The 22,642-nt window shown below is 37.7% G+C and overlaps 2 protein-coding genes across 7 annotated transcripts in view; one reads left to right on the top strand and one right to left on the bottom strand.

Annotated features, from left to right (window-relative positions):
- Positions 1 to 3,436, top strand: part of LOC112470270 (ras-associated and pleckstrin homology domains-containing protein 1-like) — a 4,706-nt gene extending 1,270 nt beyond the window's left edge. The window contains exon 2 of the mRNA XM_025039316.1: positions 6 to 3,436. Within this exon, the coding sequence (XP_024895084.1) occupies positions 6 to 1,595 (1,590 nt within the window). The 3' untranslated portion in view covers positions 1,596 to 3,436. The remainder of the gene's footprint in view (positions 1 to 5) is intronic.
- Positions 3,437 to 7,870: 4,434 nt separating this feature from the next.
- The window catches only part of ABI2 (abl interactor 2), an 85,249-nt gene continuing 70,477 nt past the window's right edge, over positions 7,871 to 22,642 (bottom strand). For 4 of the 6 annotated variants that reach the window (XM_015596535.2, XM_015596536.2, XM_015596537.2 and 1 more), the window contains 3 exons: positions 19,704 to 19,877; positions 12,682 to 12,774; positions 7,871 to 10,187 (listed from right to left, as the gene is read on the bottom strand). In XM_015596535.2, the coding sequence (XP_015452021.1) occupies positions 9,898 to 10,187; positions 12,682 to 12,774; positions 19,704 to 19,877 (557 nt within the window). In that variant the 3' untranslated portion in view covers positions 7,871 to 9,897. Of the gene's footprint in view, positions 10,188 to 12,088; positions 12,775 to 19,703; positions 19,878 to 22,642 lie in introns of those variants that run through there. The other 2 variants (XM_006921374.3, XM_015596540.2) reach the window with 1 other exon arrangement.

Raw genomic sequence — 22,642 nt, 5'->3', positions numbered from 1 at the left:
CACAGTTCAGCCCCCCACCTCCTCCACTGAAGATTCACCACGTTCAGCATGTTATTCAAGCAGCTCCTCCAACACCCCCACCGCCTCCTGTCCCTGCACCCCTCCCTCCCCAAGCCCCCCCCAAACCTCTAGTGACAATGCCACCAACCAGCACCAAGACTGTGCCACCTGTTGTGACACAAGCTGTGCCACCTACACCCACTCCTCCAGTTCCCCCAGCAAAAAAGCAGCCAGCTTTTCCCGTTTCTCACGTTCCACCCTCTCCTGCTGCTCCTGCGGGTCCAGTGCCCCCACCCACCTTTCCCAAACATCAGAGCTTCTGTGTAAGACCGCCTCCCTCTCCGCTGTCCCCAGTGCCCTCCACAGTGAAGCAGATAGCCAGCCAGTTCCCCCCGCCTCCCACCCCTCCCCCCATGGAGTCGCAGCCCTTAAAGCCAGTCTCAGCCAGTGTAGCCCCACAGTCCCCTCCTGCTGTGAAAGCAAAACCCAAGTGGCAGCCCAGTTCAATCCCTGTCCCTTCTCCAGATTTCCCTCCTCCTCCTCCTGAGAGCAGCCTGGTGTTCCCTCCTCCTCCTCCTCCTCCTCCACCACCGCCACCACCACCACCGCCGCCGCCGCCGCCAGCCCCAGCCCCAGCCCCAGCCCCACCGCCACCACCAGTTACACCCACAGCTTCTCCTGCCCCTGACAGAAGTGGATCTCCAGGCAGAAAGACCAGTAAGACGTCCAGCCCTGGGGGGAAGAAGCCTCCCCCAACCCCACAGCGGAACTCCAGCATTAAGTCCAGCACTTGTGCAGAGCACCCTGAGCCTAAGAGACCCTCGGTGGACAGTCTAGTCAGCAGGTTTGCTTCGCCAGCAGAACTTTCAGGGTCTCCCAGCAAGGAGACCCCACCACCGCCTGCAGCACCCCCCAAACCTGGAAAACTAAATCTTTCTGGAGTTAACCTTCCTGGAATTCTCCTGCAGGGTGGTGTGGCAGCAAAAGCACCTGTCATAAGTGGCCGTGGCAAGGACTCTGTGGCAGAATTCCCTTCTCCTCCCTCAGACTCTGACTTTCCACCCCCTCCACCTGAAATCGAGCTGCCTCCACCTCCCATAGAGATCCCAGCGGCGTTCTCGGGAAACACTTCTCCCAAAGTGGCAGTTGTTAATCCTCAGCCACAGTCATGGTCCAAAACGTCAGTGAAGAAGGCCCCTCCACCCACACGGCCCAAACGGAATGACAGCACCCGCCTCACTCAAGCAGAGATTTCTGAGCAGCCAGCCATGGCCACAGTTGCGCCACAAGTGCCCACCTCGCCCAAATCCAGCCTTAGCGTCCAGCCTGGATTCCTGGCTGACCTCAACAGGACACTGCAACGAAAGTCCATCACCCGGCATGGCTCGCTCTCCTCCTCCCGCATGTCCAGAGCAGAACCCACAGCTACCATGGATGACATGGCATTGCCCCCACCGCCCCCTGAACTGCTTTCTGATCAACAGAAAGCTGGTTACGGAGGCAGTCACATATCAGGCTATGCAACGTTGCGGAGAGGACCTCCTCCTGCTCCCCCCAAAAGAGACCAGAACACCAAGCTCTCAAGAGACTGGTAGTTACTGCAGGACTTTATCATCATGGTGTCTGTAATCAGTTCTACAATCAGCTCACCTGATCATCTAGGAAGTCAGGTATTCAGAGCCTCCTGGTATGTTATTCAGGTAGTGTCCCGCTGTGTGTGTGTGTGTGTGTGTGTGTGTATACACACACACAGCTATACATAAGATTTTGTGTGTGTGTGTGTGTGTGTATAACTGAGAGTGATTCTATTTATTTCTTTTCTCTCCTAATCTGAAAATGGGTTTTATGTGTTTTGGGTGGATGAGGCACGGAAGGGGATGTGTGTCCTGTCCCTTATGATTTCTATTATCATGTGGATTGGACCAAAAAAAAACTTCTGATGACTTATGTAGAAGGTATTTTTTAAGAGTCCATGTATGGCCTATCTGTGCATGTTGTATATTATCTGTTAAGGAATAGATGTATAATGTGCTGTTTCTCAGTTTGAGAAGACAACCAGAATGTTTGGTGTTATCTGTGGGGCTTCTCTGTTCTTTCCCCCAGTTGGCTGAAGTTAGAACTGCCTGACTGACATTTCATTACTATACATAAAGGGGCACTTTAAATCAGGAAAATCTCTTCACTTCATAGAACGGGTAAATAGTGCAGTATGGGGAAATTTTCGGACACTATCTGTACCTGGTTGTGCACAGAAAGTAAATATGCGGCATAACTAAACCATTCTGGTTGTAATACTGCTGCAATGATCCCACCCGAATCTAGGATGTGCTCTGTCACAGGTAAGCTCTTTGCCTACCGTACATTGATAATTTAGTACTATAATCCTGGATAGTTCTTTTTATACTGCTGGAATCTTTTCATGGGCTGTGTGACGCTTCATCAAGCTTGGTGATCCTTCTTTGACTTATTGTGAGAATATTCAACACAATACCTTGGAATGCTCAGTCCCAGTATGTCTTTGGGTCACCAGTTATGTGCTTTAGGTAGCTGTTGATATTAGGTATCTGTGGACAGTTGCTATATCAGATATACCCATCCTGTGAACAGTACGGTGCATCATTATGAAAAACAAAAACACCTTCTGAAATGTGTCTTTTCTGTGTATTGCTCTCTAGAAGGATGGGGTGATTAAAAGAGAACAAAACTGGCCCCTGTACAGGTATCATTAATCAGGTCGTATATGAATTGTAATGTGTAATACAAAGAATTCCTTTAACTAAGGGACTATCATAAAGGGAGAGGGGAAAAAATAAGGTTTGTTGATACTAGAGCACACTAGGACCTTTGCCTGTTGTTGCCTGGTTGTGGAGATTGGTCCAGGTGTTCTAATAAAGAAGTGTAGTCCAAGTATAGTAAGTGACATGACATATTATGCATGTTCAACTTGGCATAACATGAAATCATTGCTCTAATAACACACTATAATTCTGTATGCTTCACACTACACTACTGTTTTTTTTCCTGTGAATTTTCCTTGATATCTGAGAGAAATGTGATGATAAATTGTTAGGAATGCAATCTCAGAGCTGCTCTTAAAAGAATAAAACCTAGCCATCCCAGCAATGGTAAATGAGCACATCTTGTAATGAAAGTCTCTGCCTGTTGTAACTAAGGATTGCCAATGTAAAGTGCAAAAATCTTTGACACTGTCCTGAAAGGAAAAAGTGATTCCAATGCAATGGGGGAAGATAGTAAATAGTCCAAAAAAAAAAAATTAAAGTTGTACTGTGTACACAAGACACCCATATAACCCATTCTCCAAGAAAGTATTGTGTCATAAAGAGAATTGGTGACACCTCTCCTTTGCCATATCTCCGGGATATTGTCCAATATATTCATGTGGTTATAGAGCAATAAGAATATATATACCATCGTGTATTTTTTTAAAGCCTTGCTCCTTTAAAATATACTTTTTGGATATTTTCAGTGGTTTACAAAGTTTTCTGTGCTTGATATTGTTATGCTTATGAAGTGACCTTTAACACATCTGCATTATTAATTTCAGCATGCACAGCATTTTGGGTAATGTTTGAGTATAGATTGCCAAGCTCCACTGTGACTCATGAGTGAAGTGATTTCCCATAGTCTCTGCCTGCGGTTTTATATTCTAACAATCATCCTTATTTGTGGGGTAAAGAATTAAGAATATGAAGCCAGTGATACATTTGTCACTATGGTGTTTGTGGTGGGTTTCTTTTACATGAAGGTGGGTAACTTCGATTTCAGTCATGTACCTTCAAATCAACCTTCGTTCATCCATGGTGAGAGCCCTAAAACACAGCTTTTGTTTTTTTCAGTGTGAGTTTTTCTGAGACTTCTTTTTTGTGTCAGTCTTAATGATAGCCATCCTGGACTGATGCTTTTGGTGTATCATTTTCTGAAAGAGCAGACATCTTTTAGATGGGGGTCCCCAACCCCCAGGCCGTAGACCAGTACTGGTCTGTGGCCTGTTAGGAACCGGGCCGCACAGCAGGAGGTGAGCGGCGGGCAAGCAAGCAAAGCTTCCTCTGTATTTGCAGCCGCTTCCCAGCGCCAGCATCACCACCTCAGCTCAGCAGGCATTAGATTCTCATTGGAGCACCAGTCCCTGGTGCCAGAAAGGTTGGGGACCGCTGCTTTAGAGGTGGGACAGAGGAGGAACTGTCATTTTTATCCCAATCCAGTGGCCTGTCTGACAATAGGTTGTTTCTCTCTACATTTCTCCAAAATGGAGAAGGCTATTATTAATCAACTTTTCCTTTGTTATGGGTTAAACAACTGAATCAAAAAAAAAAAAAAAAAAACCACACAAATACTTTACATTATACTTCTAGTGATTTACTGCCTGGTGGGTTTTTTTAAAACTGGATTTTTGGGGGGATATAGTTTTGTGGGGGTTTTTTTTTGTGTTTTTTTTTGGTTTTTTTTGCGACTATGTTTTTGTAACTGCTCCTTTTCTCTGATGTGTTTATGGTAAACACCTACTGCCAGATGACACTAGCACTGTGCCTTCTTTCACTGCCTTCTGCTCAGCAGCTCTAACCCAACATAGCTTCTTCAGGTCGGAGAAGAAAATCTGGACAGTTGATTTGGCTGTACTAAACAGCATGGACGACCTCAGCCTGCTATTGAGGGCAGTGCAGATGGGGGCCCTATTAGAGCTAGTGACCTGTTTACTTGTGGCACCCTTAATTTAACTTCTACCACAATTTCAAAATTGAATCACCTTGTACTTAAAGTTTTGGCACTGACTCTGAAGGTCAGCAACAACTTACATCAGGTTCATAGGTACTACTATAAATGTTAGACTATTCTCTATTGAAATTTTATCAGCTTGGCTTTTACTACTCAAATATATTTTCTTTCCTTACTGTAATTCACTTGGGAAAAGTAACTCTTCCTAAGGTTTTTACAGATACCCATTTAACTGTAAATTAGATTTTTTTTTTTTTAAATTTCTGAGACTTTAAAATGAGAAAGATTGCTCTTTAAAGTTATAGGAAATGATTTTTATCAGGAAATTTCAGAGTAATATAGACATGGTGTTTTACAGTCCTCTAAAATCAAGGTGCTCCTGGCCACTGAGATGGCACATTCTGTTAAGGGCTGTGAACTATCTTGGAAGTCCCCTTATGTAAATTTACTTGCCACTTAAAACAGTGCTAAGTTTATCAAGAAAGTTAATCTAAACAAAACTGGGGGATCATGAATAATAATTTCAGTATACTGACAATTCTGAGATTAAGATTAATAGGAGCAGTGCATCTATTTAGAGTTTCAAGAGGTGCTATTTTGGGAGACTATAGCTGCTAATAAGCATGGGTCAAGGATGTATTTATAAATTAGCCTGAAAAAAATTCAGGGAATGATGTGGATTATGATTTGACTATAATGCCACCAACAGAACCTTTTGTCAGCTTTTCCTCAGTTAAAAGCAATTTTATGTTACAAACATAAGTGAATTTAAACAGGTAAAAAGTATTTTCCTAATTTTATGTTATTACCAAACTTTTTCATACATCTTCAGGGCTAAAATTATAACTGATATAATCTCACAGATTTTGTTCAAGTTTAGACCAGTTAAACCTGTATGACTAGGTAAACTTTTGTGACTACTCACAAAGTTGAGATTTGATCTACAGAGAGATGCAAGTAGAACAAAATTAAAAGTATCCCAGTCTCTTAAGATTTATTTTCCTTTAAAAGGTCAGTAGAACATTTATTTCTACACCTTTACCAACCTATCCCTCAAGCTAAACACATACTCCGTTGCTGTGCCCTTGGAAGGTCTATATGTAAAAGAAATCTGAAATTTAGCTGTAGAATAAACTTGCTAAATAAAAATAAGCAAAACAAGATACTTGATAAACACTTGAAGGAAAAAAATCTCCAACTGATTTGCTTTTTGCAGTAATGAACTATTTAGAAGAGAAAACAGTATTTGCTATAATCCCCAGTGCCTTGAATTCTTTTGGAATAGCATAAAAAAAAAATCCAACAAGCAAACTTTGAGGTGCTAATGAAAGAGAGGGAAGGTATTTCTAGTTTATACAGAAATAGAAAAAATGACTATCATCTCACCAGAGATGGTTTCCTCTACCTAAACGGGGACTGGCTGCTTTCTACCAAAGACATGGAGAGAAGTGAGTTGCGTCAGGGTGACAGTGAATACTACATATTTAAGAGATGGCAGATTTCAGAAGTATGTTGATCATAGATGGCAGTTAACACGAAACTCATAACTGTTGATGCCTCAACCTCTTTTTAAGTAGAACATGCTTGAAACAAAGGAAAAAATCTTGCATTTTGGGAACTGTCCATTGTTTGTTAAATTTACTGTAACCTAATACCAAAAGCTGCCATTTTCCATGATTCCCGCCCCTGTATTTTTTCTCTATTGTAAATAATCTTAGAAAATAAGCATTAACTGGAATGTTTTAAATGATTTTGCTTAATTTTATTATCGGCCATTAGTGAACTCCTTTTATAGAAATGTACATTTAAAATATTAGCTTGTGCTTAATGTTGTAAAAAGATTGTTTACTGTTTAAAGGAAAATTACACATTATATTTAACTGGGATTGTTCCTTCTCTTCCCATGTCTTTAAAAAATTGAGTCAAGGCTCACACTGACATCTAGCCTGTGGGAGCTTTGCTATAAATAAGTAAATAGATACAGTGTAGGAATATACTTTTTTAAAGCATGACAAAGAAGGCAAAAAGAACTGCATTATAAAGTACCTGATAGAGGATATTATTCAAACAATTATGCACAGCTTGGTAAAGATGAAGTTACAATTTTTCTTTCAGCTTTGTTGCTGTTATTCTGCTTAAATGTACGCTCCCATTTCATTATGTGCCTTGCTTCCCGATTGTGCAAACCTATATATATAGATAGATATATATAGATATATATGAGAGAAATATATTCAGTACTACTGACGATGTTTTTGTTCTACTGCTGGATTAAGTTATTTTCCAAGTTACTCTTGCCAGTTACTGTCAGTGAACTATTGTAATGGCTTAGGACATTAGTCATACAGTCAGTGTAAATTTTTCAGTTATGTTTTCACTATGTCAGCTTACCCAATCCTTAATAAAAAGAATACATAGATTTCATTTAAACATGAGGGTCTTTACTTGACTGTTTGTGAATCGGCACCATTAAGAATCTGATTTTGCTGTTTATGTTGGGGTACCCAGAAATAAGCTGTGCAATAAAAACTAAGTGCGATGGTAAATAAACTACAATTTGATGTATTCATTGGTTGACCTTTAAGTAAAGACTATACCAACAAACTAGGGAGCTTTGGTTATTAAATACATTGGCAATTAAGAAGTGATGATAACTGTTTACAAAGATGTTTTTCTTTACACAAAGTACAACTAGGTATAAACTAGTACAGGAGATCCTTTTTCTTCAAAGCTTTTGGTATCACAGTTGTGTTGGACTGACTGCTACATCAAAGTATGTATAAATGTGTATTCTATTTACAAATCACTGTCATTTACCTAAACTAGGGTAAAAAAATAGCAGCTCTTTTTATATTCAAATAATTATATGTGGGGGAAAGTGATCAGAAAACTTCAGGTTCACTTACAGCAAAAATAAGGATAGAAAATAATTATTTAGAACAGGTGTCTTGAAGAAGAAAAACTTCATTGAAGAAAAAAATCAGGTGAAAATTGTTTTAGGGCTCAACATTTTAAATATTTGAAGTTTTTAAGACTTAATAAAAAGGAGCGCCCTGACTTAAGGACTCTCTCCAACATGCTTACACTTACTTTAGAAAGAAGTTATTTGCATAAAAATATTCACAAGACACTTAAATAAACTTTGTGGGATTTTATTTAGGTCAAGTTCTTTTAGTACACAGCAACAATTCCAAATACAATTTTAAAATTAAAAAGTGAATGCTCCCCCCTCATATGGAGGTGGTTAATAGCACACAGAAACATCACTGGCAACAGACTGCTCCCTCAAGTTTTCCTGCACTGTTCTTTCTAAACTTAGAACACCAATCTTACCCCTCCGGGAGCTAAAAGTACAACTGGCCAGATCACAAACTGTTTACGTTCTTTTTTGTAAACCATTTTCTTAAGAAAAAAGATGCATGGACACAAAATATGATAAAAACTGCTTTTCCATAGAATTCTGAAGTTCCAAAAGACATTTCCATTTTAATGTGAAAATAAGCTTTTTGATTTTTTTTTTTTTTTTTTTACAAAAAAATCTCAAGATTTAGCAAGGATCATTTATACACAGTTAGGCCCTGTCGTTTCATTTGTCAATTTTCTTTAAAAGAATTGTGAGATTCTCAAATAGGAACAAAAGTGAGCATACAGAAAACTTTAGATAATGAGCTTAATGCCTCTGTTTAACACAGAACTGTTTTATGAGGCTCTCTCAAATAAGGCTGTTTGCTATGCTCCAGCCAGTCTGAAATATTTTTGCTATATACACCTAATGGAAAAGATAATTTTTGCTGAGTGTAGTTTTTGAAGGGTTAAAATGAAGATCTTCACTAAATAATGTTGTACTTAATACACTCCTTTAAACAAGTTTGAATACTCTGATGGTATTTATCAAGACAGCATATCTTTTCAAGTATCTGCCTGAAGACACCAAGTAGAACTCCTTTTAAGGAAACATACAGCACAATTGAGACCCTTATAGAAAGAGTACCAGAGCAGCACTGAGTCAGCAACTTGACCGGTATTAACTCGCTGTTATCTGAAATGAAACTCCTAACCTCATCAGTTAATGAGACAACTAAAATCTCATCTAGCTCTAAAATTCTATGACTAAGTAAATCATGTGAGAGAAATCATCACCTTATTGCCAATCAGGAGTTCCTGGCCAAAGAAGTTCGGAAGCGATTCAGATCCCCATTCTTTTCAAAGAGTTAGCAATCACCTGCCAACTCCTTCATTAAACTCTTTTCAAAAGGAAAGGTGCCCTTGCTCTCCACAGAGGAGAAAAAGTAAAACTAACAGTTCCTAATGCAGAAAGGTCATCTGCTAAAAGAAAATGAACACAGAAGGATAAAGGAAACTACCACCATTTTGATGCCTCTCAAACAAAAATCTTAAGTAATCATCTTTAATCAACATAAGACTGTTAAGGGGCACAGCTACATTACAGACATCACTGTAAAAGATGCACAAAACATTCTCTCTGGCTGGGTAATAAGCAGGAGGAGGGAAGGAGGGATGACATGTTTCACCTAGAGACGTGGGAACACAGCCGAAGCAGCAGGCCCTTGCCAACCCTACAGTGCCCCTGGCAGAGATAGGAAGTAGCCAAAAGATGGAAAATAAGGAACTAGACATCTAAAAAGATTCATATTTATTTCAAACAGGCTGAATCAGGTGTAGATTTTGACACATTAACACTTTTTGCTTTGGATTTACTGCCTTGGCCATAAGGCCAACAAGTTGACAACTATTTTCATTCACGTCCCCATGGCCTTTCAAACAGTAAAACCAAAAAATGATTTTTTAAGTCACTTAAAAAAAAAAAAAAGATAAAAAGAGTGAGTACCAAGTCAAGAAACATTTCAGGAAGAAAAATCCCCTCCCATGAATTCTCTCTGTCCTGATAATGCTTGCTTACTGGTCAGCAGATTTTAGATTTGGATCATCTTTGCCACAATATTGCGTAGCATGTAAAATTTCTACATTCACTCGGAATTCCTACTGCCAACCATCTAGTCTCAAAGTTCATAAAAAAAAAAAAAATGGGGGAAACTTACGTTAAACAAGAAATACTATTCTCACAGACTATAATAGCATGCAATCTATGAAATATTACATACATTAAAAGTCTCCAATTACTGTAGGCCTGGCCCATCATCATTACATAGTATCCTTCCAAGACAATATACAGAATTCAAAACTACAAAAATTTAAAATATGCAGAAAATCCACTAACAGGTATTGTTTAAAAAAAAAAAAATCACTCACATTAGTACTAAATGATATAGAAAAAATCGGTTGACTCTTGGATCCCCCGCTGGTCTTCAGTATGAAGGACTTCACCAGTGTCCTCTGCACTCCCCAGTCCAGCAGGGGTCCCACAGGCAAGCCGGTCACCACCAACTCTCGTTGCACAGTTGTCTTCTCTGCTGTAGTGTGAGCTGTGGGAACTATGTTGGATTTCAAAATACCTTCTGCCTTATTAAATCCACCTAGCTTTCTCAGCCAAAAGCTATTTAATAAGCTGGAACATCTAATTTCAAAACAGTTTTCCTAGTTAAAAACCAACACTATGAAGAATTTAACCTATACAAGTGTGGTCTAGGTTGGGTCCATAATGAAGCTGAAGGCTCAGAGGACACTCAGGGCCATTACTTTGAAGGAAAACAGAATAAAGGATGTCAAGCTGACCTAACAAAGCATGAAGTGGAATGTGGACCTGAGGCAAGCTAATGAAAGTTAAATTCAAAGTTTTAGAGACAGCTAAAAGCAAAATAGCTGTCTTGGACTATGTGGGGAGAAAACCCTGCAACATTAAAAAAGAAAAAAAGTCTTGATAAGGGAACTCTACATCTGGGTCTCAGTTAAATGGTGATGAAGTTTTGTGCTCAGATAACAAATTCACAAGTGGAATATTAACTTCTGCCTACACAACCTGAATTTCCTCACACTATTATGCATGTTCATTTTTCAAATTCCTCTATGTACTATCTCATGTTCAAGGCCTACATGTGAAATAGTTGACTCTTGAACAATATGGGGGTTAGGGACACTGACCCCCATGCAATTGAAAATCCACCTATATAGGTTTTGACTCCCCAAAACCCTGCTGATATCAAAAATCCTCAGATGCTGAAATCCCTTATATGAAATTGTGTAAAACAATGCATACAGTTGGTACATCACATCTGGATTCCCAAATGCGGACTTAAGATACTATTTTTGACCTGTAGTTGGTTGAATCCGCAAATGCAAAACCTGGGGATATGGAGGGCCAACTATATATCTTTTGAAAAAATTCCGCATGTAAGTCAAACTGTGCAGTTCAAATCTGTGTTGTGTAAGGATCAACTGTATTTGCAACTATTGCCTCTCCCCTTTGACCCAGCACAGGGAAGTTACCTGCCGAAGCGCTCCTCTGGCCAAGTCACTGGGACTGGGAAGAACCCATGACAGCTTTGGACCTGATCATGAGCTAGACCATCAGCACAGTATTCTATCTGCTGAGCAGCAAGCCCTCTTGGATTTTTTCAATATTTATTATACTGATTACAGAAGTGATGATTAAAGCCATCTGCCTTACAAACTCCACTGAATTTGAAGCTATTATTGGGCAGATAAAAAATATGGTGTTTCTCTCAAAGTTATCTCAATTTTTATGTTACTGAACAAGTACTTGGTTTTATCCCACTATTCTTAGTCTGAGATATAAAGTTCAAATTCTTAGCAAGAGCAGTTATTTCAGAGGCCAACCACAAAATCAAGAGATATTTACCTTTTCTAGAGTTAAGTGAGTAAACAGCTCAGCAGCAGCTAACACTGGCCATTTAATAACATTCCAAAAGCACAGTAGCGAGCCTTTTATTCCCAGTGACTATCAACAAACTTGAAAAATAACTGCTATTTTCCAAAAAAGTTTTTTTCTAAATAGTGAAGTAAATAGTTGGTCTGACTTCCAAGATCCTACTCCTCAAAACAGTGCCTAAGGCAAGGGTTCAGGATGCCTACTGAGCAGAATGTTTCTATAGTACAGTCTCTTCAGAACCTTTGCACCTAGCTTCACACACTCACTTCAGCATATGAACCAGGCTAGCGCACACATACGACTGGGTGTACTGGCCATCAGTGGCAATGCAGTCTCATGCAGCAGCAGCACATTTAAATCAAACTGGCAATTGTCAACCACCCTCGATGTTTGGAGACTCATTTCAATCACCCTCATAATCTACAAACTGAGAAACATAAAGGGATGCAAGTCAGTTTAGTATTAATTCTGGTGCACCCAAGTGCTGAGAGAATGCAGAATTTACAGTGATAAAGAGGAAATGAGCCATCTGAACAACTATAAAAATGGTTAAGTATGGTATTTAAAGAATGGTTCCCTCCTCCTCACACAAGTGGAAGACAGTGTGGGGCTAGGGTACTCAGTAGGCCATAAGGCTAACCCTTTAGCACAGGCACTGAAGAACATCCAATGCCACAGATTCTACAGGAGGAGAAATCCCATGGGTGTACAGTATTCCTGAGAAAGATCCCAGATTTTGTTCTGAATCAGTCTTAACCTGATTTGTTTTACATAGTTATGCTGTTATACCGGTGACAATTTCAGAAATGGTCACTTTATTTCATCCAGACAGCTCAGCATAGTACAAATGATGGCAGAAAGATCCATTTGCACACTCAGCTTGCTTGCTTGTTTGTTTTAATACTGGGGGATAAACTGAAAAAAACGTAAGTAGTTTTTATCATTTGTATCCTTCATTTGTATCCTTCATTCGTTTCACTGGAGGGGAATCCCAGGGCCTTTTGATAATCTGGGAAAACCTGACTATTCTTGTGAGGGAAACAGCCCTGCTGAGCTTTACTCAGAATAATGCATGATAGACTCAACGTAATTCCCAGGAAAGAGCCCAGTCACTCCATTCATAACTCCCTCATACCAACCATCGTCGTTCTTCTTGATGACATAAATAATGGCTCCTTCCTGAAAGGACAGCTCATCTTCTTTGTCTTTTGTATAATCATAAATTGCCACAACTAGAGGGGGAAAAAAATAGGATGTGAAAGAGAATAACATTCTCAAAAAGACAGAACCAAATAAATGAATATCCATCCTTTTCCAACTTCTGCAGTACTTTAAAAACACAGTGACTTTCTAAATAAACCAAAAAAAAATTTTTCCCCCAAATACCCAGTCCTATACAATGGAATCCTATCTTCTTGGGGAGATTAGGTTCGAAACAGTAGAAATGACAAAAAAATCAAAGTACCTTTCAACGGCCTATGGGGAAATATCTCATTGACAAGAGAACAATCCCAGAATCAGAAAAGATGACAATTTCTTCAGATGAGCTTGTGCTGAAGCACCATGTTGTGTAAAAACACATATCTTTTAAGCATTAGAATTATATTAGTGCAGTGAGCTATGAGAGGCAAGTGAGATAAAGGAATAGCAGATTTATGCCTTCCTCACTTTCTGGAGCCCATGTCTATTCACTGAACAGATACTGGTTGAATTCCCACAAGTTATACATGTGAATGATGGGAGTTCACTATATATAGTCTTTCAAAATACATGGTGCATATGGCACCAATTTAACACATTCACAGTAACAGACTAAAAGTGTTAAGAAAACCAAGATACCTGTAAGCTCTCCTGTGATTTTCATTGCTTAAATAACTCGGTAGGTAGGGCCTTTCAACAATATCTGTGGGATAATCTGTGGTTCCTAAGTATTACATCTACCTCAACAGTTCAGATAAATTAGGATACCCTATAACTTGCTCAAATACAAGTGAAAATTCATCTTTTTAATAAAAAGATCCTCTGTACTTTTTTGTATCACTCAGAATTCACTCATTAACAATCTCCACTCATTCTGAGGGAGATATAACTTTGTCAGTTTCTCATGCAACTGTAATCCTCATAAGTAAGAAACTACAACAGCAATTTTTGAAATAGTGCAACTTGCCCCAGTAAAGGTGTGTTTCTGGCTTGTTTAATAAAGTTAAATGGCTTTCTTAAACTCGAATATTCGCCATTATAGTGATCTATTAAGGATGTCAGAAAACACTTTAGAGGGGCCTAGGAAGAGTTTAGTGCATATTTCTCAAAATACAACCAAACCCCTAAACAAATATTATTAAATGACATACAAGTTTAACTATAAATATAAAACGAGATATGTATTTACTATTTCTAGTCGACTTAATATTTTTAGCTTTTTTTTAGTTAATAACATTCTCGATGCTTACAGAAATGTAAACCTATTGCAAAGTAATTCAGAAGAGGACATTCCCTGTTAATTCTGCCTCCTAATCGCTCAATCCAACACTTCTCTATCATAATCACTGCCCCCGTCAGTGCAGCAGTCTTTAAACTGGGGGTACCGGAAGATTTTCTAAGCTGTGTGAGTGCCAGATAATCTTTGGGAGACTCTAGAGTCTCAACTTTTATAAATACTATTCCAAAAACTAATCTGCTTGAGATAATACCTCTGGTCAGGCATCAGTCATAAAAAGTTCTCCTTTCCTGTTTATCATTCTCTCGCTTAACAAAAGTACAGTGGTGCACTGTCTTAAAATACAAAGCACTTCTGGGTGTCAAAGGAGCAATTCAAAAGACTGATGTCGTATTAAAGAGAACTACTCCACTGAGTAACCCAACCTGTTTGCAAGTTAGGTGGCTCCATTCCTTTGCTTTTAACAAAAATTAAGACTTTAGTCAGGTAACTCTGAAGGAGTTAAAAGATTTGAGTGACAGTGCCACATGGAAAATACTTCCATTGCATCTACTTATTATTGGAAACAAGGTTTTTGGCACCATTACTTTAGGTGAGACCCTCATCTCTTCCTTAGAAAGGTATCCTACCTGGTCTCCCAACCCGTTTTCCCATGTAATGTACTCTACGCTATTATCAGGTAACTTTAAAAAAAAAGTTTAGCTATAAGTACATGGGGACTTAACCTGCTTAAAAATCTGCCACAACTTTCCCTCTACCAAGAAAAAAACAAAAAAAAACAAAAAAAAAAACAAACACCTCAGCATGGTATTCAAGGCCTTCCATCACTAATTACAACTTACCTCCCCACTCTCCACTCATACTCCGGTCACTCTCCCTACAACCTACCCATGTCCTCTTGCACATGGCACTACTCGCCATGCCCCAAACAGCCATGCCCTTTCACTCAGAGAACTCCCTCTGCCTGGATGGCCCTTCCTCACTCTCTTCTCTGCCTATGAAACTCCCCCTCATCATTCAAGGCCCTTCACAAATGCCATGTCCTCCGAGAAGCTTTCTAGAATCCCCAGACAGAATTAATGGAACTGTTCATTTTTTTGACAATCATTAATGGAACATCCATGCTGATTTTTAGAGATACAGAGAGGAACAAGACGAGAAACTGTCATAGTCTTGTGGAGACAGAAATGTTATCTGATAAATTATCATACATTGTTGATATTTCCTACCAGGAAGTTATGTCACTGAGCTAGAAGAACATAAGAACTGATGGCTTGATAGAAGGATATAAAATTGGAACTAATAACTCAAAGTTTTCCAGGAAAAATTTAATGCTAGTAAACTGAATAGCCAGACTCAATCTCAGGTCTGCCAGAGCTCAAGCTTAAGACAGTGGTTAAGAATGGGGGCTCTGGAATTATATCACCTAGTTCAAATCCCGGCTCTACTACTTATTAGTTTATAGAACATACTTAACTTTCCTAAGCTTCTTTTTACTCAACTGTATAATGGGAACTATAACAGTGCTAATACCTCAAAGCACTGTTATATTAAAAGAGGCAATGTACATACAAGCCCAGAGCCGTGATATGGTTAACATTCTATATAAATGTTAGCTTCTTTTATTATCATTAATAACTATTACAATATAATATCTTTTCTGTCACACTAACATTTTGATATATTCCCTAACATTATAAATTATTTTGGAACCTCATTTCCTAGTTTGCAAGATGGAGAAACTAACTGCCTTACATATATAATAAGTCTTGCATTATGCCAGGCATGTAATGAATAGATGAAAATATCTGATCTCCACAAAAGTTAAATCAAGATCCATATATACATTCTCTCTTCTTTGCTAATATGGGCAGTAATCTCGGATTAAGATAAACCTCCTACAGCAGTGGGTCTCAACCTTGGAATTCTCTGAGGAACTTTTAAAAATTCTGACATAGTCCCACATCCACAGATTCTGATTTAATAGGTCTGGAGATGCAGACATATTAAACACTCCCTAGGTGACTCTAATACACAGGCTGAGAACCAGGTCCTAAGGTCTAAGATAGCAAAATGAGTCACTAGGCAACAGCCTTTACATTCAGGCACACTCAAATAAGAAAGGAACCATAACATAGTTGGTTATTTTTGTTTTGCCAGAAAGAGTAAAGAAGAGCTTATTTGGTTTTCATGTTTTGAAAAACTTGAACTTAACAGAGATAAACCAATCTTTGAAAAACATCTTAAGGAACAATTCAGGCATATTCTTTTAAACTTTAAAAAGTACTTGGACTGAAAACAAACTTTCATCTCTTATAAATCTCTCCAGATTTTTACAACATGTTCACTTAAGAGTCAATTTTTAGAAAGCAAAACTTTTCATTGTGCTTGTCTCTTAAGGAATAATTGGACTGGTTTTTCAGAGCTGAAAACTGTCATCGCTTTGTCTCGGACAGTGTTAAAATCAGCTAGAGAGTTTGTAAAACATGTCAATGCCCAAGGCCACATCTTAGTGTAGTACCTTGGGATTTTCCCCCCTTAAAAACAACTTTATTAAGGTGTAATTTAGACACAAAACACAAGCATTTAAGTGGAGAGTCCAATGAGTTTTGACAAATGTATGATCCTATATACATGACAAATGTATAATCACCACCACAATCATCACATACAGCATGCCACAAAGTTTCCTTATACCGCTATGCAAATTCTCTCACCCACCAGTACTGGTCCCTGACTGAAAATCACTGATCTTCTAGATTTCGTTTAGATAAAGACATAAAGTATGAGTCTTTGATGTCTGGTTCTTTCATTAGTGTAACACTTGAAATCCATCCATATTGCAGCTTCTACCAGTAGTTTGTATTTCCCTAATGAATACTACTCAGTATCTTTTCATGTGCTTATTGGCAATTCGTGTATCTGTTTGGTAAAGTGTGTTCAAATCTTTCTTTTTCCTACAAGTTGTTTGTCTCCTAAGTTATTTTGCAAATATTTTCCCCAGTCCAAATGGCTTGCTTTGTCAGTTTCTTGACAGTCTTTGAAAAAAAATGTAATGAATTTATCAATTTTTTCTTTTATGCTTCATGTTTTTTATGTGCCCTCTACAAGATTTTTTTCCCAACCTCCAAACATAAAGATTTTTCTCCTATATTTTCCTCTAGAAGTTTTATAGTTTAGGTTTTACATTCAGAGCTAAAATACATTTCATATTTATGTGCACGGTGAGTTAAGGGTGGAAGTTCATATTTAACATATGGAGGTCCAACTGTTCCAGCACTATTTGTTGCAAACACTGTCCTTTCCTCACTGAATTACCTTGGCACCTTTGTGTAGATCTTATTTCTAGATTCTGCATTTTATTCATTGATTTATATATTCCTATACTTACACGAGCACCAAATGGTCTTGAACACTTTAGCTTTACACTAGAACTCTGAAATCAGGTAGTTTGAATCCTCCGACATTAGTCTTCTTTTCAAAATTGTTTTGACTATACTAGGTCTTTTGCATTTCCATGCTACTTTTAGAATCCCCTTGTCAGTTACTGTAAAACAGACTTCTGGAATTTTTAATGGGATTGCATTCAATTTATAGATCAATTTGGGGGAAAACTGATCTCTTAACGATAATGATTTAAGAACATAATATATCTATCAATTTATTTAAGGCCTTTATTAATTTCTCTTAATGTTTTAGTTTTTATCATACAGGTCTTACATATATTTCATTAAGTTTATTCCTAAGTATTTCATTTTATGTTATTACAAGTTGTTTTATAAATTTTAATTTCCAATTGTTTGTTGCTAGTATACAAAATGCAATTAATTTTGTACATCGACCTTGTAGCCTGAAATCTTGCTAAGTTCACTTTTAGCTCTACCAGCTTTTTTGTAGATTCATTATGATTTTCTATATGCGATCATATCTTCTGCAAATAGACTATTTGATATTATCCTACATATTTGTTGTTTTTAGTGTTTTTCTCCATGCCTCATTTTGCATAGTTTCTACTGTTATATCATCAAGGTTGCTATTCTTCTAAAGTGTCAGTTTAGATATTGTATTTTTCATCTCCAGAAATTCTATGTGGGTTTCTCTTTTTTAAAAATATATATTACACTTCTCTCTCATGTTGATTTTCCTTTACCTTCTTGAACATGTGTGGCATTTATAATAGCTATATAATAGCCTTGTCTGGTAATTCCACCATCTTGGTCATTTCTGGGTCTGTCTCTATTGACCAACTTTTCTTTTAGTTATAAGTTATATTTTTTTTGCTTTTTTACATGACTTGTAATTTTTGGTTGGATGCTGATACTGTGATTCTTACTTTTTAGTGCATTGGATTTTGCTGACTCCTTTGAACAGTGTTGAATTTCCTGGAGTTCAGTTAAGTTACTTGAAATGAGTTGGATGCTTTCAAGGTTTGCATTTAAGTGTTAGGGCAGTCCAGAGCAAACTTTAGTCTAGGGCTAATTTGGCCCCATTACTAAGGGGACACACTTCTGAGGCCTCTTCTCAGTGTCTTGTGTATTACAAGGTTTTTCTAATCTGGCTTGTTTGGGAACATGAACTATTCCCATACCTGTGTTATTTCCAATAATTTCCAATAGTTTTTCTGCCTACTCCTCTCTGGTGGTTCTTTCTCCAATTTCAGATAGTTTCTTGACCACATGTACAGATCAGTACTCAGTCAGACTCAAGGGGACTTTCTGCAGATCTGCAGAACTCTGTCTTCTGTCTTAGTGTAGCTACCTCTTCTCTGTGGCCTCCCAAAATTCTGATCTCTCTCTATGCAGTGAGACTCCCAGGCTTTGTTTGGGTTCCACCCGGAAACTGCTTCTAGGTAGCAAGCCAGGACAATCAAAGGCTCACCTTATTTTAATTCCTTCTCTCTGGGGTCATAATCCACCACTGCCTATTGTCCAATGTCTGAAAACCATTATTTTTTGTATTTTTTTCCTGGATTCCTAACTGTTTTAGGAGAGAGAGTAAATCTGATTACTATTGCTCTAACTTGGCCAGAAGTGGAAGTCCATGGTTTCTTAATATAAGTTCTCCAGGTGATTCTAATGTGAGGTCAGTTTTGAGACCCACTGAGTCAGTAGCTTCCATTTCCTTAACAAAAATCTCCTTCAAGACAGCAAACTTTTTCCTGAGCTGAATAGTCCTGATGAGATTTGGAAGCTTGTGTCACAGAAGTTCCATGTCATGGTTAGCTAATATATTCAGAGAAACTTTTCACTAAAAGAAATGCCCAATACTACTTTGTGAAGAAACTAAGAAAACCATTATGCTTTGGAAGAGTTTCATTATGGAGACACTTAAACTGAAATATCTGAAATAAGATGCCACAAAAGAATGCTTTATAAACCATGGGGGTAGCAATAATGAATAATTTGGAAAAATCACCCTCTTCCTGAGGCATTCCAGAAAAGCCCTTTTTTTTTTTTTAATTTTTCTGTTACAGAAACCATTCATAAAAAGCATGTTCAATAGGAACAATACATAACCATCAATAAAAAATAGTCACAGAATTTTACTAGCATGACTTCTAAAATCATGGAATTTGTAAACTAAGTTAATAAGAACATACAGGTAAATACAAGCAAAACTTTACTTATTAGTAAAAAATAAGTTAAGATTCTCTTCAGTACCAGTAAATTTCATTTCTATATAGAGATTTCTTCCCATCCCTCCAGATATCCCTCTGAAACTTACCCTTTTCCAAATAAGATCTTGGAGCCCATGGAGGATCCTCTTCAGCGTAAGGATCACTATACTCAACCACAGCTGCCTCCTCCTCTTCATAATCTTCTGGGGGAGGAGGGGGAGGGGGGGATTCATCAAAGGCTGGTTCTTCCACAGGTGGTGGTGGTGGTGGTGTATCTGAAACTAAGAACGTATCAAGCTGATAATAACACTACACATTATACAAAGTTCAGTATTTCCTATCTAAGCTTCTACATTATGGAATATAATATAAACACAGATTGGAAAATAATCTATCAAAAAATGAGTGAGCAAGATAAGTTCCCCAACCAACTAGAATGTTCCAGTCTCCAAGTATAACTTTCTTGCTTCCCCATGGGTTAGTGCTTATGAATGCTGAATAAAGTTTTGTCAAAATAATTATTAACTGAGTGTCTGGAAACTGTTTATGCTAATATATAATCTGCTTCTTCAAAGAAAGAGATCAGTATAATATAGTTTGGGTTTACACGATATTCAACGAGGCGTGGTTTCAGGAATATTAATAACTGGGAGATTTATAACCATATTTAATTTATAACAAATTAAAATAAGTCAAATGAAATAAAATTTTAATAATCTACTTTCACTGAATTTTTTTCTCAATAAATTTTTTAAAAAATAGCATCTTACTAAATTAAATTAGCAGGGCAGAATCACAAACAATTTTCGGTAACTTCATCCATGAAAATATTTGTGTTGGTTTTGTTTCCTTATATGTAGAATTTCAACTAATTCAGACTAGTTTATGATGCAGAATTTCTTCAGGCTAAATATCCAAGAGTGATTTAAAATATTTTAAATGTCTCCTTACTGAGAACTGCTTTTACAACTCGGGTATCAATATATAATAATGTCAAAAACATCTCCAAACTCAGGAACTCAAAGCTTTCAAAATGCTTGGTACATACTTGAGTATAGCTCAACAAAATAAAATGAATAAAGAAAGCTACATTTATCAGTTGCACCATTTTAATGAATAGCATAAATTCTCTTCTAAGGTAACGGTATTGTTTCCGTGAAATTCTCTGAGCAATCTTGTTTATTTTCTATTTTTTATCTAAGTCTGATTCAATCAAATGGATTTTAGAAGACTGATGATACCTGGTGAAGATTATCCATATCAACATCTCTGCCCTATTTCAGTATTCTTCCCATCTGCTGTGCCACTCTGTACTTATCAACTTATCTACTTTATAAACTTCAAAACTTTAGTCATTAAAAATAATTTTTAGTCCTAATAGGTTTTTTAAATAAACGAAACCAAAAAAAATGTGATTTTTAACATATACTTTATGACAGATTATATATTGTTCGGGTAAAAATATATTGTCTGCATTTCTAAGGCTAAGAGATTGATTTCAAACAATTTCACAAAAACATACATCCAAAGAATGTATGTTTCTCAAAACAGTCACCTTGCGAAATTACACTACAAAATTACTCAAAAATGATGCCACTGCCTGTTTTTACCTTTTCTTATAACTGCCTCAGAGCCAGTTTGATAAGACTAACAAAAGCTACCATTTTATTGAAAACATTCCAATTATTCAGCTAGCACTTTACATCATTTAATTTTTACCTTGAGAGGTGGTATTTTTAATCCTCATTTTATGGATGTGGAAACTGGCTTTCCAAGATTAAGTAGTCCTACAGTAAGTAAGTGGAAGAGCAGAAATTTGGACTCCAATGTTTGTTATCTTAAAACATTGGGATGAGAGAAATCCAATAACTTTAATGTTTCATTATTATTCATTCAACAAACACCAACTGAAAGCCTACTATTGCTAGGTACTATGCTCAGCACTGGAGATAGAGCAGTGGGCAAAAATCTTGTAGACATGGATGACCAAACTTTCATTTATAAGTAAGTGCAGGAAGTACTTTACGTCATTATGGAAAACACAGCAGTAGACCAAACCTCTTACATGGGTCAGGAAAGGCTTCCTGAATCCTGAAGGATGAGTAAGAGTTAATGGCCAGGGGGAGGGATGGAGTTGGGGGGTGGGTATTTCATGTCAGATGTAAAGAAAAAAAACCAAAAAGGTAAGAAAGCAGGAACCCTTCAAAGAACTAACTGAAGTTCAGCAGAAAAAGGCATGAGGAAGCTGAAGAGGACTAAGCAGGAAGGGCCATGCAATAGTCTGAACAATATGCAAAGAGTGACAGGGAGCCATAGACGGGTTTTAAGAAGAATAATAAGATCACAGCTACCAACTTACTGCAGTACAACTGGTTCCAAATAATTTCAGACCTCTTTGAAACATAATACAGAGTGATTATCTGCTACCACAGTGTATCTTCAAAGTTATGAATTTGAAAGCTATGAAGATAACCCCAAAAGATAAGTATATATCTTTCTGAGGTGAATGTTTTGAAGAGGACAATGTTCGTTTGAATAGATGTCTTGCTATGTCTGTAAAATCGGCCACAGCACACCTCATACACAAAATTTCTGACTTTCATACATTTTGTAGGTGATAAATGTACATGACTATGAAAATAAATGAGAAAAGATATCCCAAAAGGCAATCACTCTGTGGTAAACACTGGAGGTGCTCATGAAGTACCCTCCAATAAACAGAAGTAACATAGGCCATTTTCAGAATTTTGCAAATAGAGATGCAAAGGCACCTGAAAGAGACAATGAACCCTCAGTCCAGTAAGACTGAATTATAACCAATTAAAATAAAAAAAAAGGTGTCAATTAAAAGGTGGCATTTAGTTAGCTGGGAAAACACAAAAAAAGAGGGACAGAAAGTGTCTGCTGTGTGTCAAATGCTTTTCTAAGTGCTAGGGAAACAGCTCATGAACAAAACAAGCAAAATCCCTGCTCTCACGGGGCTTACATTCTAGTCTAGGCAATGCCCATCTCCAAAGCAGCAAGAGTCTTAAATAACTGAGTGCAA

The sequence above is a fragment of the Pteropus alecto genome, unplaced genomic scaffold (assembly GCF_000325575.1).
Source record: "Pteropus alecto unplaced genomic scaffold, ASM32557v1 scaffold3, whole genome shotgun sequence".
NCBI classification, from domain to species: domain Eukaryota; kingdom Metazoa; phylum Chordata; class Mammalia; order Chiroptera; family Pteropodidae; genus Pteropus; species Pteropus alecto.
This window is presented reverse-complemented; position numbering and strand designations above follow the sequence as displayed.